The sequence below is a fragment of the Prunus persica genome, chromosome G3 (assembly GCF_000346465.2).
Source record: "Prunus persica cultivar Lovell chromosome G3, Prunus_persica_NCBIv2, whole genome shotgun sequence".
Classification (NCBI taxonomy): domain Eukaryota; kingdom Viridiplantae; phylum Streptophyta; class Magnoliopsida; order Rosales; family Rosaceae; genus Prunus; species Prunus persica.
The window spans coordinates 2,004,780-2,022,712 of NC_034011.1; the positions used below are offsets into that span (position 1 = coordinate 2,004,780).

General features: G+C 36.9%; 2 protein-coding genes across 7 annotated transcripts; both read right to left on the minus strand.

Moving 5' to 3' along the window:
• LOC18783877 lies at nt 301-7,058 on the minus strand. 5 transcript variants are annotated; one of them, XM_020560611.1, is made up of 9 exons: nt 6,784-7,057; nt 5,770-5,908; nt 5,193-5,230; nt 4,907-5,081; nt 4,427-4,503; nt 3,821-4,339; nt 2,006-2,539; nt 1,635-1,847; nt 301-1,058 (listed from the first exon to the last, which is right to left on the minus strand). In XM_020560611.1, the coding sequence occupies exons 3-9, from the start codon at nt 5,202-5,204 to the stop codon at nt 687-689; spliced, it is 1,902 nt and encodes a 633-aa protein (XP_020416200.1). In that variant the 5' UTR covers nt 5,205-5,230; nt 5,770-5,908; nt 6,784-7,057; the 3' UTR covers nt 301-686. The 5 variants fall into 5 exon arrangements, with proteins under 5 accessions (XP_020416200.1, XP_020416199.1, XP_007217166.1 ...); XM_020560610.1 differs by having other exon boundaries at nt 5,770-5,917; XM_007217104.2 differs by lacking the exon at nt 5,770-5,908 and having other exon boundaries at nt 5,193-5,269; nt 6,784-7,058.
• On the minus strand, nt 11,030-16,036 carry LOC18783805 (organic cation/carnitine transporter 7). 2 transcript variants are annotated; one of them, XM_020560967.1, is made up of 6 exons: nt 15,644-16,036; nt 14,681-14,980; nt 13,677-13,914; nt 12,726-13,257; nt 12,407-12,609; nt 11,030-11,515 (listed from the first exon to the last, which is right to left on the minus strand). In XM_020560967.1, exons 2-6 carry the CDS (start codon nt 14,947-14,949, stop codon nt 11,270-11,272), a joined length of 1,488 nt encoding a protein of 495 aa, XP_020416556.1. In that variant the 5' UTR covers nt 14,950-14,980; nt 15,644-16,036; the 3' UTR covers nt 11,030-11,269. The 2 variants fall into 2 exon arrangements, with proteins under 2 accessions (XP_020416556.1, XP_007215272.1); XM_007215210.2 differs by having other exon boundaries at nt 14,681-14,957; nt 15,644-16,007.

Below are 17,933 nucleotides of genomic sequence, written 5' to 3' on the forward strand. Positions count from 1 at the left end.
AGAGAGAAGTTTGAAACAGAAACTCCTCTTCAAAGAAAAAGCATGATCATGGGATCATGAACTGAGTTATGTTCCAATCACATGCATCATGTTATGTATTTTGGGAACAGAGATTATGCTGAAAGGCCTACTTCAAGGAACAGAAAAACTGGGTCATGGCTTGTTAGTTAATTCTTGTTCTGTCTAGTTCTTTTAAAAGAAAAGTACCATTTGGAACCCATGAAGCAATATTCTACAAAAGCATGAATTAAAGGGCAATGGAAGATGACAAGGCATGGGGGCAGCATTGCTTGCTACTGATGAAATAAATCAATGAATCAAATGGTGAACAAGCATAATATGAGGTTTTTCCATCAAGGTCTTTTTGCTGCATACTTCTTATTAAACTGCCTGCAAAGATGGGGAACCTTATAAAAGCAAAAACATTATCCAATTTTTTCAAGAAAACTACTCACTCAAAATGCAAGTCTTATGATACTAATGACTACCATTGAAAAGTAGCACCCACGACGCATATAATACATGAAGCCCGCCATCAGCTTCGTAGAACCGGTAAAACCCCTTTTCATTCAGATACTGATGCACTCCTTATGAATACAGAGACATCAGCAACCTAATCACAAGTTAATCAAAAACTGAAAGTAGTATTTAAGTCTGTCACATACAATCCGAGCGTTCATCTCTTCCTAACTGGTCTGAGCAGAAGACACGGGTACTGGGATCGCATCTTCAAGTTTTACCCTGGTGCCAATGGAGCCGTCAGAAGCAGGACTAGCTCTTTCAGAAAGATTAGCTTCTTTACTACCCTCATCCAAGCGGACAACTTGAGCAAAACTCTTTGACATGTGCTTAATAAAATCACTGGGTATTTGAACAGTATTTCTGGGCTCCTTTTCTCCAACTACACCTACAGCAATCAGGCTGGCTTGCTGTCTTGCCTTCCGCTCTTGCATTGCTTTCTGCCGGTCTTCATAAAAATCAAAATCATCTAGAATCGACATATCTGTTTCATAGTTCTTGAAGATGTTCAACATCTCAATCCCATGCTCCAATTTTACCTGCACATATGGGAGCAAAAAGGGCATTGTAAACAAAATTACAACACTTGCCGAAATACTGTGTGCTTAGAGATTCCTAATCTACAACTCCAAATTTTTTTCATCAAATTTATAATGTAATCTCCTTAACATAGAACAAGAAGAGCTGCAAATGATTCAAAATAAGAGGCTCCTGGTTTATAAGACCTGAGAATCAGTATCTGAGCATAATTAGATAAGAAAAAAGAAGGGAGAAAACAACATGAAAATTCAGACTCTAGAACCTTAGAATTTACACAAAAAGCATATGTGGCACATCTCAGACAGAACTTTCGGAGGGATTTGAGAGAATGAGAAAAAACCAAGGCCTTTCCCACTAAAGATAAACATCTACCTAATCCACCACTTAATAGTCCATACATATTGGCAGCAACTGCAATTAGTTCGATAGTCAAAAGCTCAGTCAAGCTACTATAAGTATTCAGGTAAACAAACTAAATATTTAGTTTCCGTCTGGTTATGGCTATTGTTAAAAATAAGAACTGTGTGCAATATTAATTCCTATATAATAAAAACAGGCTTTTCACAAATTGTCACCTCTTGAGTGTCTCGACTGTTAGTTACAGGCTTGTTGTCGTTATTTTCAAGAATGATGTGCCGAAACTGACTATTGGGGACATCTTTAATCATATGCCACTTGACAGGGAACTGGCCACTCCATTTGTCTTGCTGCCAGTAATCCAGACTCTTGTCAAAATCCACAGGTCCAACCATTTCAGCCACCCCACAGAACTGAGCACTAGCATTAACCTGAGTATTATTAAGTATAACCATATAAGGAAAAACTGGACAGCAATGGTGGAATAGAAAGAATGGAAACAATTACGGAAAAAGAAAAAAGAAGAAATCATATGGCATACATTAATTATATTGCGAACATGTATTCATCAAAAAGACCATATATTTACCGAAAAGAAGAGGAAAATTGGGCAGCCATCATGCTTCTCCTTAACTTCACGATAAGCTGCATCTAACTTTCTGTTCCCATTTGGTGTGCTGGCCCAGACACCATATTTGATGCTCTTGTGGACATTATCTTCACTGTAAGACTTGATAATGAAGAACTTAGCATCGTTGTACTCTGTTACAAAATCTGGCTTGTTGTATGATTCATCATGGACCTTGGTTGCAGTAGTGTTATGTTTGGTATTCTCCACAGAGCTATCAGCCATGATTTGACTCTTTGGCTTTGAGGCCCTTGGTCCCCGGTTCTGCTCACAAAGAATATCAAGGGGGGCATTGCAACTGCATATGGGACCACTGCCCCTCACATGCCGCTTGCTATTCTCTAATGATAGAAAGCCCCGACTGTTAGCTCCAAAACTAGAAAAAGATGCATTTCCAAGGCTAGAGGCCTGATTAAAACCACTGGGTATGTAGCCTCTGTTATAAGAGTTTGAACCAGATCCAAACCCATACAATGACCTTTGTTGTTGAGAAGCCTGAAGAAAATTCATTAATCAGCATTAATACTAAAACGCATGAGTCTAATTAGATTCATCAAGTTTCAGATGATGTCAGTGACAATCAACTATATCACAAGCATTTATAGGCTGGCATCATTGCCAAGATATGCATTCATAAAAGATAAGCCAAAGTTGCATGACACCAAAGATGGAAGACGACCATGACCTAAGGGTTACACCTGAGCTCCACTGTTGGTAGATAGATACCCATAGTTATTCAATTCAAACAATCCATGCCTAGATCAATAAACTATATTGCATTCCTCAATTCCATTTATGTATCCCATGACTGACTGGGAATCATGGTTTACAGTATAAACAATAAATTTTCCTTGCAAGAATAGAACTACTAACGATGAAGATCTAGTTATGGTGTCTGGCAAACTATAATATCTCAATTACCATGGATTTACACAAATACAAAATCTGGGTTCATAAATAAGAAGAAAAACAAGGTAAACAACTTAACATAAGGGTCAGCAATAGCAGATGTGATAATGAAGTCGAAAGTAGCTTTAGGAACTGTTAAAAGGAGGGAAGAGGAGGGAGGGACACAGAGAGAGAATAATATTTTATTCATACAAGCTTTCAAACACTTCTATATGAAAAATGTGAAAGATAAAGATCGGTCAGCTGTACACTGAGAGCCTGGAAAATAGGAAAAAAGGCTATCATTAAGTTTTAAGAAGTTCTAATCACTTCTAAACTTGAAGTCTTGGGAGGAAGTCACAGTAAACCCCTTACCATACTTCTTTGAGAACAAAATATTCAGAGCTTTAGGCCAAGGATATATTTAAACAGCAGACCTATCATGGTAAAGCACATCTTCAGCCAAATCAATCAATTCAACTCCACTCTAATCGGCTTGATCAGGTCATATGCCTAGGTTGCGTGCAATACTAATACAATTATTGGCTATGACACCTAGAGGAGCATGACAGCCATTAAAAAAGTTAGTTTTGTGCTCCTTGGGTTTCCTAGTTCTAAAGCACTTGCTCCAACATTCTGGTTTGCTTTTGTGAATAAGCACAAGGATACAGTCAAATTTCATCACATGACACGCATGTGATTAACGACAGATTGCAAAGAATATTTTGGGCAAAAGCACCCAGGATAATATACAAGTTCTACCTAATATACCAAATCTAACTTCCTCCAAATAATATCCCAAACAATTGTTGCAAGAAGAATGAAGAAAAGACCAACAAGATTTCAAAAGAACATCATCAGAAGATATACACAGGTACAAGAACAAACCATTCCAACGTTCTGCCCAAATGACCCAAGCGGGCCAAGTGGCTGTGGAGATACTGATGGCGATAAGGGAGTCAAAGACCTGTGCCTGTCTGAGGGTTTTGACCAATCTGACCAAAGTCCTCCAGATCTTAATCCATCAAATCCCTGCTGCAAATCATGAAAACCATGACTACCCGGATTTCCTGGAAAATTGCCTCTACCAAAAGATCCCACTGGTGGATGATAACCAGGCCTTGGTCCAAAAAGCATATTGTCACCTTGTTGGTCAATGCTAACTAAGGTGGTGAGCTCTGGCTGTGAAACTGTAGTTGGTGAAGTAATATATGGCATGCTATGAGGACCAAGCTGCTGATAATAAGGTGGTCCCGAAAATGGAAATTGCTGGGGGGAATATAACTGTGCATCACCACCTACAGACGGCATAGGTGTTGTGACCGGGGAGTAAGGCCCGTAGGGCATTTGAGGATTGTAGCCATATCCAGAATGAAAGACTAGAGAAGGATTCTCATTGTAGACACCCTAATCAAGATTAAATATCAAATCAAATTACAATAAATTAACAGAAATGTTGATATATGAATTGAAGAAGAAACAAAATACACTCACAGGAGAACTAATCTCCAACCCTTCAGTGTTGAGGTATGGAGGATATTCATCCCACTCACCAGTTCCATTTTCATAACCTACATCACAGATGATAACATTATATCTATACTTACATTCTATAAGTGACAGAAACATAAAACACAACTAAATAAAGAATATAACAACAATTCTTTTCCTTATACGAGTCAAAAACTATCATTGCCTTAAAACTTAAGTTAAAGAAGCCAATTATGAACCCTGACTTCCTAGGTCAGCTAAAAATGCACAGATTTTGAAATTTATATATATTCCAACCTCACAAATTAATGTAAACCAGATTTTGATTGGTAATAGGAAAAAAAGTTCCTCCCTGATGGAGCTGAATCAATGTATGTTGAGAAGGCCAACAAACAGTGAAGTTTATTTTCAGACTTTGTACAGCTGTGAATGGCCCCCATTTCCATGGCTGCGCATCCAGACCCAGAGGAACAAAAGACTAACCTCTATAGTAGAAGGTCTGGGCCTGAGGGGCATAGACATTAGGTGGGATAACAGTGTGATCTCCACCTGAACCAAAAGGACCCGATTGACCTGCTGCATCCCTTGGATGACCAATTGTGGCTGCATCTGGAGAAGGATTAGGAGAAACTGACCTCTCAATTTTTGCTACATGGGGCTGATAACAGATAAACAAACAGAAAACTGTCATGCACAAGAGGGAGTAAAGAAAACAAACTAACTTCAATTGCAATGGATCAGAAGAGCATTGTACTGGATTCGCAACTACCTGCTCCTTCATGTTATCTGGTTCAGCAGGTTTCTCTTCTGCATCCATGATCAGTATGCTCAGTGACTTAGTAGAGTCTTAGAAACACAGGCAGTACAAATTATTGACCAACCAAAGCAAAATTCGGTGATAGGAAAACTTGAAGCTATGAATATGTGCGCACATATCCACGCGTGCACACCTATGCACACATGATAAATAGAAGTACATGAATATATTTCAGTCATGTCTACATCAATAGGTTCAAAATCTAGTTATAAAACATACAAAATTTCGAGCTGGCCACCAGTAATAGAATTCTTTAGAAGAAAAAAGCCTTGATAGATATAAAGGTCTCAACTTCAGAAAACTGAAAAGCTGCCATAGATATGACCCTAACCTCTCAAACTATAAACAATGACATTCATGGAATTGTTTATGGATACACAATGAACCAAGATGCCAAACTGTATAAGTTATCCAGAGAGCTTCTAGTGATAACCCATATTGAAAAAAGAAGTGAAGTAAAATTTCCCACAAATTTTAAAAGGAAAAGGAAAAAAAAGAAAAAAAGTATTGACCTCAAAAGCCTCATTACCTCCCTTAGTTCTTTCATCTTAAGCTAGTCTGATATTAACTCTTCCAATTCATCCACCTCCTACTACTCCGGAGAAAATATCTTTCCTTTTCTATCTGCCTCTCCCCAGTCCCCAGTAAACCAGAACATGACAATACACCTATAAAGACTACAACAACGAGAAATTAGAAAAAGCGTGATGCTCTACCTATATAATTCTAGTTCAGGAAAGTTGGCATTTCGTGCAATATCGAACAGAGGCTTCTTAAAAACAAAAACTGAGTCTGCAAATAACTACACGCATGACATATTAATTGATTGCACAACCACTCTATAGTCTAGTGCATGCTTTTTGTTGACAGCAATTCTAAAAATGAATATCCAAATGACTCCTACAAACCAAACATAATCATCAAAACTGCATCTTCACTATATGCACATACATACATGCAGCAAACATAACTTAATACATATACAATTATACATATATCAAGCATTCGGACTAAATGATGACTGATCTCGAAGTAACCCAATCATATGACCCGACATATCAATAAGCAATGACCTCTCAAACACAAAATCCAAACAAGAAAACAGAAAATGAAACAACCAAAGCTTGCAATAATTCTGTCATCTAACAATACCAGATACTAGATCTCCAATGTTTAGATACTCCTAAGCGTGCCTGCAACCCAGATCAGGGCACAGTTCTACAGACAAAGCCAACCATGGATGCCAAAATTCAAACTAAAAAACGCTAAAGCCCCAACTTCCCCAATAAATACAGAAACTTGTTCAAGTAATTTCACAAGTAAATGAAAATTTTATCCAATTCATTGACTTTACATAGGATCAAAGCAAAATACAAACAAACAAAAGAAACCCATCAGAGGAAAAGATTAACATCACAACACAGATAACAAAAATCATCAAAAATCATGACAAGGGATATAGAAGAAGCAAGCAGAATTTTTTAAAAAACAAAAAACAAAAAGGAAGGTTATTTGCGATATGGGTTTGATGGTATTGACGTACCAGAGATATGATCTGGAGCCTGCGGTTGGTTTGCCGCCATGAATCTGAAGTAAAGATCTTCAATTTTCAAAGAGACACCGCGCACGAGAATCTAAGCAGAGGCAGAGTGTATCTACTATATGTGTATATGTACCTATCTCTCTCTCCTCATAACATTATTAACAATTATATCTCTTATATATTTATAACGTACTCCATATTTATCCTGCAGAAACAAGAAGTTTCTCGCTTTGCCTTCTCTATTTTTTTTCTTTTTTGTATCCCATCATAAAATAAAGCAAATTTCATTTCCGTTTTATATTGTTGGGTTTTCTTTATTTATTTAATATTAATTGGAATTTTGGAAAAGAAAAGTTGGGCTTGGAAGTCACTACAATGGTAAATTTATGGTGCGTTCCGGTGAGTTCCAAAAGAACAGTGGGTACCCGGAAAGAGAAATATGCAAATGTAATGAGCACTGAGCGACTTTCACTTCTCTGGGGACTGTTTGGTCATTAAAAAGAAGTTTAAATAATAAATTACTGACAATAGTTTTTAACCCTTTATCTCAACCCGAAAGAAATTCCTCATTTTAAAAACCCAAAATAAATAAATAAAACAGTAAATAGTTTGGGCTGTAAGTTACTTCTTTTTTTATTCTTGATTCAGTCTTTGACATCTGCAACACTACACTTTTGTGTACATAGGCTGACCCACTCGTGCAATGGCTACCATAGACCAAATGATCAATTTCTGATATTGACTTTGAAATGTACAAATAACCATTGCATATCCTCGACATAAATATTTGAGAGATTTCTAGTAAAAGAATGGTGCTAGATAGGAAAAAGAATTACACATTGCATGGGCTTTTTCGTACTGGCAGTTACTATGGGTCTGGGCTGCTATAAAGAGTCAAGTGTGTGAAAATTGTCTCTGGGTCTGAGTTCAATGATCAAACTCCAAGAGTGTTTCGAAAGAGTAGCTGAGCCTTAAAAACACATTGGTCTCCTTCACCAATGAAACCAACAATTGCTTACAGATAGATTTTTAACTTGGCATGAGAAGCTTGTGGCATGGAAGCAAAGCAGTCATGGGTTTAACATTAAAGAGAGAGAGAGAGAGAGAGAGAGAGAGAGAGAGAGAGCTGTGAGTTCCTATGAGAAACAGGGGTTTTAAGGCAAGGGGAAGGGGATTCTAAAAGTGTTCGTTGAAAAGAGAGAGATGGAGGAAGAACAATGGGTGTGTTGAGTAGTTTCCGGCAGCTTGATGAAAGCTCCGTTAAGCTCTGGACTGGCTTACCATAAGAGAAAATGAGAGGAAATGGAGGAATAGGGCTCGAAATTGCAAGGTTTCATGAATGAGAGATGATGCTTGCTCTAAGGATATGTGGTTGTAGGGGTGGGCACGGTTCGGTTTGGACCAGTTTTTGCCTCAAATTAGAACCGATTCGGTACTATTCATCCGGTTTGATTCGGTTCGATTTTAATAAAAAAAATTTCAAAAACTGTCTGGTTCGGTTTGAAACAATTTGGGTCCGATTTCAATTTCGGTTTGGTTTGAACCGAATTATAAAAATTATTTTTTAATACAATTCTCAACTGAAATATTTTTTTTTTACTTGAAAATTAACAAATTATTCAATTTCATATAAAATAAATAAATATTAAAGTTAGAAAAGAGAGATATTTTGACATTGAACTTAGATAAATATTAGATTTTTTTAGTGAAATTAAAAATATAGCATTAAATATAAATATATATTGGAATTATATATTTTTTTAATTTGACCGGTTCGGTTCGGCTCAGTTCAGTTTTTGACAACATGAAACCGAATTCGAAACCGGTCCGGTTCGATTTTTGACCGATTGTTGACTTTTTGGTCAACTCGATTTTTTTCCGGTTTGATTCGGTGCGGTTAGGCTCGGATTTCCTGTTCGCCGGTTTAAGTGCCCACCCCTATATGGTTGTGTTTAATGGGTAAGAGGTACCTCCTTTTATAGCCGCTGAAAGCTCCTCCTTTACAAGAAACCCTAATGGGTTCTCTCTAATTTTACCAAGTCTCCTATTTCATTTCTCTTCTCTCCCTTCGATCCATCCTTGTTTTGTGAAATTCTCATCTGCCCAATACACAGAGACCAGATTTTGGGGGTTCAGAAGTCTTCCCGCAGCTGCTCCAATAATAATCTCTCATTTTTGGTTATCACCTCTCTTTCTTTCTTCCCCTATTTCATGGCAAGATCTGGTAAAGAAAGGAGATAGGTAACAACATTGGTCTAAATGATGCCTTTTCTCATGCGCATGCTAATCTCCTCTGGTTTTTTGAATGTTCTGCCTTGAGGTTTGCTTTGCCCACGTGCTGGAGTCTCCCAGCAGCTTACATACATGGGCAACTTTAGCTTTTATCGTGTCTTTGTCTCCAGCCATGTGCTGGAGACCTGCATCTAATTTTCTTGGTTGCTTGGGCCTTCCTAAGGTGATGGGTTAGCCCACTAAGGGAATGGGCTAACTCCCTAAAGTGATAGACTATTTTTATTAAAGTGATGGGCTAATTTTCTGAAGTATTAGGCTCTCTTTTTTCTCTCCTTTATGCTTACCCACATATTTGGCCCCAAGCAGCCCAAAACTTCCATTTCTCTGCTCATCAATGGGCCTTATGAAAGCTCATTACCATTCATACCACAACCTACTCAGCATCAGCAAGACCCAGGCATTTGCGTGGCTTGGGCCCACTTAAGCTTGTAGTGTGGCTATGTGCAAAATAAGGATTTTCTGCTTGGCATTGCATGTCGATTGGCGTGCTTGAATTTTATCACTTTGAAGAGGGATATGACGCTTGACGAGGTAATTAGCTTGGGCTCGTAGAGCTAGTGCATTTTATTGGCTCATTTCAACTCTTAGCGTGACGGATTACATATTTATTTAGCATGGCACGTGGATCGTGACTCGTGCGAGCGTGTATGACGAACTTTCACGTGTTTCAAATCGGGTCGCTTCTTAATAAGGCATCGCAATGGGCCTAGAATTTATTTGGGTCCAACCTTAGATTTTTTGGTCCACAACACACATCCATATGTTTGATAGCGGTCATGAAAATGTGACTTTATCCAAGCTTAAGCCATCAAACATTTTCCGTCAAACATTTTCCCATGCGACCTATCTATCCATATGTTTGATGGAAAATGTGACTTTATCCAAGCTTAAGCCCTTACACATTCTCGGCCAATTAAGATAGTTTGGTTTGGTTCATATTGTAATTCATATAGATCTTTGATGACTTGAACCAAACTGAATTGTCTTAACCCGTCAAGGATGAATGTTTATTGTTGATTCATTCGCTAACAACTTAGACTTTTTAGAGCTAATGATTGTCTAACATGGAGCCTTATTTGTAAGTGGTCATGGGTTCTATTCCCTACGCGCATATAGTTGTTGGGACTAGCACTTGTTTAACAAGATTGACCTACGCTCATTCATCACTGTTAATCGCTTAACACAACTATTTTTTTCAATTTATTGTGCTATGTGGGTTAACATGAGAGAAAAGGTGTGTCCCAAGAATCTCTATAGTACTCAATTTACACAGCATGAACTTCTAGGCAACCTCACTTCATTATTTTCCCTCTTTGTGTGTGTTCACCCAACTTGTTTATAAACAAAAAGAAAAAAGCTTGTGAGACCTTCTAAATGTTCGGGTAGTTCCCAAGTGGTCCTTATGATGTGGTAGCAGTACATGGAGAGCTGTCCTGGAGTGTACATGGAGAAGAACTTGGCTAACCAGGTCACGTGATCTGTGCTAAAGCAATTCTCCCAGCAGATGTCATAAAGCTGTGTAACCATGTGCCACAAATAAGCAGGGAGTTCTCCAAGCCTCTTGTAATATCCTGTAAATGTTGTCTTTCCCTTCTCTTAATAGTATTTACCTCTACACCAAAGTTCTAAGTTGGATTCTCCCATCCCTCAATATGGCTGGTAATGGTATTACATAAATAAAAAATATAAAGAATCTCAATTCTCTAATGAATGTCAATTTGATCCCAGCTCATAGGTAACAAAGTATTTGATGCCTTGTTAAAAATATTGGACAAACACTCATTGATGCAACCAAGGACACAAATGGTGCTCTCTGATTTTGACCTCAAGGGTCTGACAAAATGTTTTTTCTTTTTTGGTCTCATGAGAACCAACAAACTGTAACTGAAAAAACATTTCAGCATTCTAACTGAAACACAAAAGTTAATGAAAATTGACATCCTTGTACTCTACCTTTCAGTTTTAACTTAGAAATGCATTAAAATAAGTTTAAGATCTTCAGGAACAGAGTTTGTTCAAAGGAAATAATAAAACACTACTTGAGCTGCTTAATTTTCACAAGCTGCATTTGATATAATGAACAAGTGAAGCCCTTCCTAATTCTGGTTGTCCTTCATGTTTATCAAATGGACAGTGTATAAAGACTGGGGGCAAAGCCCCCTCTACTGTATGTGGGATATTCATAAAAATGTATTTACTGGCCTTGGTTGTTTGAGTTAGATGATACAGTATCGCTCAATTCACGTCCCTTGGTTTCAAATGGGAAGAGCAAAACGCATACCCCGGAAAGAAAAATTACAATCTCAAAGAGCAGAATGGATGCTGTCTGATGGCATCCATGTACCAAACCTACTGCCACCAGAGGACATATCATTCCACCAATTCTTCCCATTGCACTTGCAACTCCGACGCCGGTTGTTCGGACTGAGGTTGGGTATATCTACAGTTCAAACAAAAGATTTAGAGATTAAGTACTTGGTACTAGTTCAAATTGATTTTCTTGGATAAGCACACAAATCCATACAAACAGAAGACCGAGAATGCGAATCCACAAGCAAGGTTTTTCTTAGATCAACCATGTTTTTTTCTTATTCTAAGCAGTGAGTGCATTTTGCTTTACCACTGCAGTTATGTAGATTATTTAAATATGGTGGAGAAATTAGAGGTTATATGCAAGAAGTTGACAGTGACACACACACGACGCATATACCAACATATGAAAATTGGAACCCAGGTGGTTTAGATTCAAAGTACATTTCCCTTAGCAATAAGCACTCCCATAATTGTCTCCACCATAAAAGAATATAACAACTGAAAATTTTAGTTAAACTAGTTAACATTCAATTAAAAATGGGAAAACGAGCTCTAGATATCTTCCACATTTGATGTGTTTTCATGTCAACCAAAGCCATATAATCATTTTAGATTCATTTTTTGCAATTTGTGTGATGTTTGAACTTGGTTTCAGCACCATGCCTTTTGAACATAAATCTCATGTAAGGGTATTTCTAAACCTAGAAATTTATTTATCCCCATGTTGGATTGAGAGTTTAGTTGGCAGGCTCTAATTCCAGAACTACAACTAGTTAAGCACCAGCTTTAGTACTATTTATAAATAATAATAAAATGGAAGAAAGAAAACTCATTCTATTCAAAAACGCTTCTGATAGTTAAAGATGCCTAACTTCAAATAAAAAATTGTATGATAAAGAAACCCAAAAAACAAAAAATCTCAGGCAATCATGCATTGAAGAAAAGCATGGATTTGCACACTTGAAAAATACTTTCATGTCCACTGCCTTTTAAAATGATAAATGCATTCACAATTTACCTCTGGGGCATATATATAGACTATTGTGAAGGTTGCTGTGATGCATATGCGAGCTCCAAAAAGAAGGCTAGTGGTCAAGCCCTGAGACTGTTGAATTACTAAGGGGAGTAGAAAAATGCAACACAAGAAGAACATGGCTGACATTGAAAGCTTACGACCCAGTCTATCGACCGTGGCAGCAGATATGAGGAGCCCAGGTAACTCTTCATTTCAAACAAAGTTAAATGTCACTAAACCATTTTCTAGCAATAGGATAACACTTTTTCCATAAATAAATAATTACATAATTACAAACACTGAAATAATTAGATAAATTTACCTGCAAAACTAGCGATGAAAACATCTCTATAGCCAGTATCCTGCAATTTGTCTGACCGTAATGTATCTGGCGTACATTTACTATGTCCATTGGTCAACTCAGTGGTCAGAAGCACCAGGCCATAATATGAAAAAGCATTCCCAAAGAATACTACCCATAAGAGCAAGGTAGATCTGACTAATTTTGGGGAAAGAAGCATTGACAGTGAAGAGATGCCCCCCATATCAGAAGAATCCATCTCCTTAGATGATGTATCTTCATTTTCTGTTGGTGAGATCAAACGTGCATCTTCTGATAGAGTACTCTTTTCAGATAACTCAATTTTTAAATCAGAAACAAGATTTCCAGAAGGGAGTTTTGTTCCATTCAGTCTTGCTACTCTCTCCAAAATATTGATTGCCTCAGTTGTTCTTCCTTTTAAGCATAAATACCTGGGTGATTCAGGTGCTAACCAATAGAATACAAGGAGAAGCGATGAAGGGAGTGAAGACAGTCCAAGTAGCCACCTCCAGCCCAGCGTTGGCATGACAAACTGCAAAGAACACAACATAAATATATGAAGGCACCAATCTTAAATTCTTATTACATATTGGCATTACAGCCCCAAAACAGGGAAAGCTATCTGTTTGTCAACTTGTTATGCAATTAGATATATTTACAATAGCTATTCACCCAAAGAAATGAAAAGGAAATCTGCTAACCCAATGTTCAACTGGCTTATTATCCACTATTTATGGAATGACAATAGAAGTTACTACTAACGTTTGTTATGTTCATTGTATTTACTTAACACAATTGTTAAAGCCTAGTTAGTAACAGTATTGATGCCAAAGTTCCTTTAATTCCAGTATTGAAAGATCAAAACATAAGAAAAACACAAATCCGGGAAATCAAATCTAGAAAAGTTGGCTTAAACACAAACGAATATAACTAAAGTACTCAAAAGCATACCCATGCAAGTGAAGCCTCGAGAATTGTTCCAAGAGTCCAAAAAGCTGAAAAAACAACCATCCAGGTGCCTCTGTTAGGAGCAGGAATGAACTCCAGAAACCAGGATGAGAGTACAGGGCCACCTCCCAAACCAACACCGACCAAACAACGAAGAAGGATCAAGGATGTATAATTAGGCGAAAGAGCACTCAGAAAACCAGCTCCAGAAGTAATTGTGGCTGTAATGAGGAAACCTTTCCTGAAAGAATAGAAGTGTACCGACAAAAAAAAAAGAACCAGTAGAATCATTAAGTCAGAAAAATGGGTGCATTCAAGATCACAGTGAACCCTATAAAAGGAATAAAAAATCAAATACGTATCCAATTAAGAATAGAAAAGGAAAACTACAGTTACTACAATGTGCAGGTGCATGGACAGAAAAACTAGAACATCAGAAATGGCAAGCAGATGCTACAAATAACAAATCCAAGCAGGAGTGATCAGTACTAGCAGAACAAAACCCTGTCATTTAAAGTTATGGTTCGAGTAATATAGCTCAACTGGATATCACATGCCTAAAAATTAGCATTTTCTTTTTCAGTAGATTGAGGATTTAGGGAAAATAACCATAATCAAAAGATCATACCAAATTCAGAGACCAAAATCGACACAAAAATTGAAAATTAAAAAGAAAAATATTCAATCATCACTATGTGATGAATCCAAAATTTCTCTCTCTTATAATCAAAAGTTGTCTGATAATGAGCAACCACGCAGCTATTGAAATTACAGTTTCGAACCATGTTGCATAATGACTTTATGTAGTCAATTGAAACATGTCTATAGAATCATCTAAGGCATCTTGACATTAAGAGAAGAGCCTGAATTAAATCAAATAAAATGATAAACACATGATATTAGTAGCCACCTTTTTGGCCCCAACATATTAGACAGGATCCCATAAAGGTTCAGACTGTTTGAATTAACCAAAGAGAAGAAAAATACGAAAACAAAAAATGGCCCACCTACGTCCGTGTTTATCAGAAACTATGCCCCATGAGTACGCTCCAACTAGCATTCCAGCAAAAACCACACTGGTTATGAAACTTTCTTGTTGAGAAGAAAGACCCCAAGCAGACTGAACCGCTGGTCCAACAAACGAGAGTAGCATCATCTCCATTGCTTCTGAGACCCAACCCATGCCAGCATAAGCAAGCACAAGAATTTGAAACTTTCCAAACCCCATGGCCACAAGAGCCTCATCAACAGTGTATTCCGGGCTTCCATCTCCCATCTACAGGTCTGAGACGACAAGAATATTTTACCTAATTACACAGAATTCTTAGTACCATACAATGATATCAGAAAGGATAGTTTCCCATGAAGTCTACAAAAAAGTTTACATCTTCTCAGTCACTTATTCATAGGCCACATATTGAGACAGTGTGGACAATATTTACATAGAGAAAGAAATTGTGAACAGAACTAAATAGACTAAGCTGACTAGACAGAAACACGGGACATGCTGGTGATGTTGAAGCAGGACACAAAGACAATGTGCTAACATTAATGCATAAAGTAAGACACTCCAATGTTCCGATTGCACAAGGTTTTGACTTAAATTACTACTTAGTACTTACCAACCCCAATATTTGGGAACACATAAACTCTATTCTTTCCAACACACTAAAGTTTGTGAATCCCAAATATGAGGAATTATTACATAAATGCATCTTAAACAAATTTCTGAAGCTCAACTCTAACTTTCCTCTGTAGATTATCCCTTACCTTCTGATTTTCTTTCTTTCTTTCTTTGAAAAAAAAAATTGATTACTTTGCAAGATGGGGTATTGAGAAAGAACTGTAAAGTCAATAAATGGATGCCCATTCACCAAATACTGTATACATAAAGGATCCAAATAATCCCAAAGTTATGGAACAAGATTAAATAAAAGAAAATGAAAAAACAGCTGTTATGAAAAACTAACCTGCAATTTTAGAAAGAAAGATCTTCCCCCTGTTGTCGCTGGGATTGGGAATTGGCAATTGGGAAATGAGAAAGTAATGAAAGTCAGAATCTTGAGGAAGTGACTTTCTGCTCTGAATGAGCTAAAATTCAAGATTTCCTCAAGTTTTAAATTTTTGTCTGAGATTCTGAGAGAGAAACGATTTGGGTAATTAACAAAACACAAAATTAACATGAAAATTGACTAAAGAATGAATCTTTCATTCATCAACGATAGTTTGATTTTCTGGTGTTGTGGGGTTTGACGACTTCCTCGGCTTCCCGCTTCCTTCTAACCCAACTATCTCTTTATCTCTCTTTTGACTTTTGGACTACATTCTTATGACCGTTTGTCTTTCACATTACTTCATACGTTAGGCATTTTTAATAATATATTTTGCTACACCTTGAAATCTGTACCTTCATTTTATTTTGGCTTAAATGTTAAAATAGTACTTGTGTTTTATCTCATAGGCCAATTTAGTCCCTGTGTTATCAATTTGGCCAATTTGGTCCTTGTGTTTGTATATGTTAGTCAATGTGGTCCATTCTCTTCAAAATATAAAATATTTAATATTTAAAATTAATTAAAATAAAAACTGTAATTGATTATAAAATTTTAAATTCAATCTGAAAATGGAAATTTTTTTTTTTTTAAATTTCACCTTCCCCAATTTCGCGCACACACCTCAACCACCTCCCAAACCCAGCTACCCTCACCACCACCACTCCAACCCCAAACCATAGCCACCCTCACCACCATTCCAACCCCACCCAACCACAACAACTCTCTCTCTCTCTCTCTCTCTCTCTCTCTCTCTCTCTCGGCTTCCTCTCTGACAAATCACGAAGATCTTCATAGCCGGTCACCGTAACCTTGATGGCTCTACCGCCAATTGATCATCCTCGCTGCAGCAAAAGTCAACGATATTCAGGCCAATGGATCGAAGAGGAGAGAGAGATGAAGGGTAGAGTATGAGAAAATCTTAAACATAAGAGAGAAGAAAAATTGCAGCAAGAAAAGAGTAGGCATCAATTCAACTAAGAACCCTTTTTTTCCTACAGGAATCGAGACCATTTGAGGTTGAGGTTGTGTGGCTTTTAATCATTTTAGCATTATTATTATTTGAGTTTAAATCTTTATAATTAATTACAGATTTTTAAATTAATTTTAAATATTTTTATTTATTTATAGATTTTAACATAATTTTAACATAAATGATCAAATTTGTTAACATATACAAACACAGGGACTAAATTGGCCAAATTAATAACACAGGGGCTAAATTGGCCGATAAGGTAGAACACAGGGACCATTTCGACATTTAAGCCTTTTATTTTTAACATTTTTAGTGTAAATTGCCTTATTCAAGTTTTAAAATATTAATTTATTGTGTTAATAAAATTCACATATAAATTTAATTATTTTAAAAAAATTATGAATTTTAAACACTCGAAAAAATCTCATTTGCTGAAATGTTCTTGACACGTAATCTCATGTTTAAAGTTCAAGATGAACATTTGATCGTCAACTACATTGGTGGAACATGGAAACCAAAGTTTACTCACGGCACTGTTGAATTTGTTTATTGTAAAAGGAAGCTCCAATCCAAGTAGTACTTCCATTTTCCATATGTGTAATAAGATGACGGATATCATAAAACGTCAAGTGGCTTTCAATTTGAATCTTTTGATGAATGGTCTCTGCTTTCTACCACAAGTGTTATAAGTAATGATTCCCTAACTTGGTGGAATGCTAGAAACACCAAAATAAATTTCGAAATTCTATATACTATGATAACTAAAATTTGTGTAAGTTATTAAATGTGCCTACAATATTATTGTTTACTTGGGTTTTGAACTCTTCTGAGCTGATAGAAATCACAACTCACTCACTATCTTGCTTTGAATTTCTGTTACACTTCCCAGCCTTCTTCTTCCTTTCCTCCAATGCTCAAATCTGAGAGCACAAATCAATAATAAAGAAGGGCATTTGATAGGTTAGTAGGAATCTGTCTTGGTTGGGATTGTTGCTGTCAATAAAAAAGAATCATTTGCTTCTTAAATCAGTAAATAATTTTGGACCCATCTGGGGCCAAGCACATTTGATTTGCCTAAATGTAGGCTCAGGAAGCATGCATACCAGTACCAGAAGGTTTTAGATTGCGACCCTTCATCACAAGTGACCATACATCCAGAGCAAAAGTTAGGAGACAATGACTTTGCTGGTCCAATGGCCATTTCCAACCTCCATGAGGCAACACTATTCTAAA

Bases quoted from the DNA above. Each gene is read 5' to 3' on its own strand.
- LOC18783877 (XM_007217104.2), bottom strand. From the start codon at position 6,823: ATGGCGGCAAACCAACCGCAGGCTCCAGATCATATCTCTG. The intron at 5,082-5,192 runs GTAGTTGCGAAT...ATCTGTTATCAG, and splicing joins CAGATAACATGAAGGAGCAG to CCCCATGTAGCAAAAATTGA. The intron at 1,848-2,005 runs GTAAATATATGG...AATAATACTCAG, and splicing joins CAATTTTCCTCTTCTTTTCG to GTTAATGCTAGTGCTCAGTT.
- LOC18783805 (XM_020560967.1), bottom strand. From the start codon at position 14,949: ATGGGAGATGGAAGCCCGGAATACACTGTTGATGAGGCTCTTGTGGCC. The intron at 13,258-13,676 runs GTATGCTTTTGA...TGTTCTTTGCAG, and splicing joins TCGAGGCTTCACTTGCATGG to TTTGTCATGCCAACGCTGGG. The intron at 12,610-12,725 runs GTAAATTTATCT...TTTGAAATGAAG, and splicing joins TTTCATCGCTAGTTTTGCAG to AGTTACCTGGGCTCCTCATA.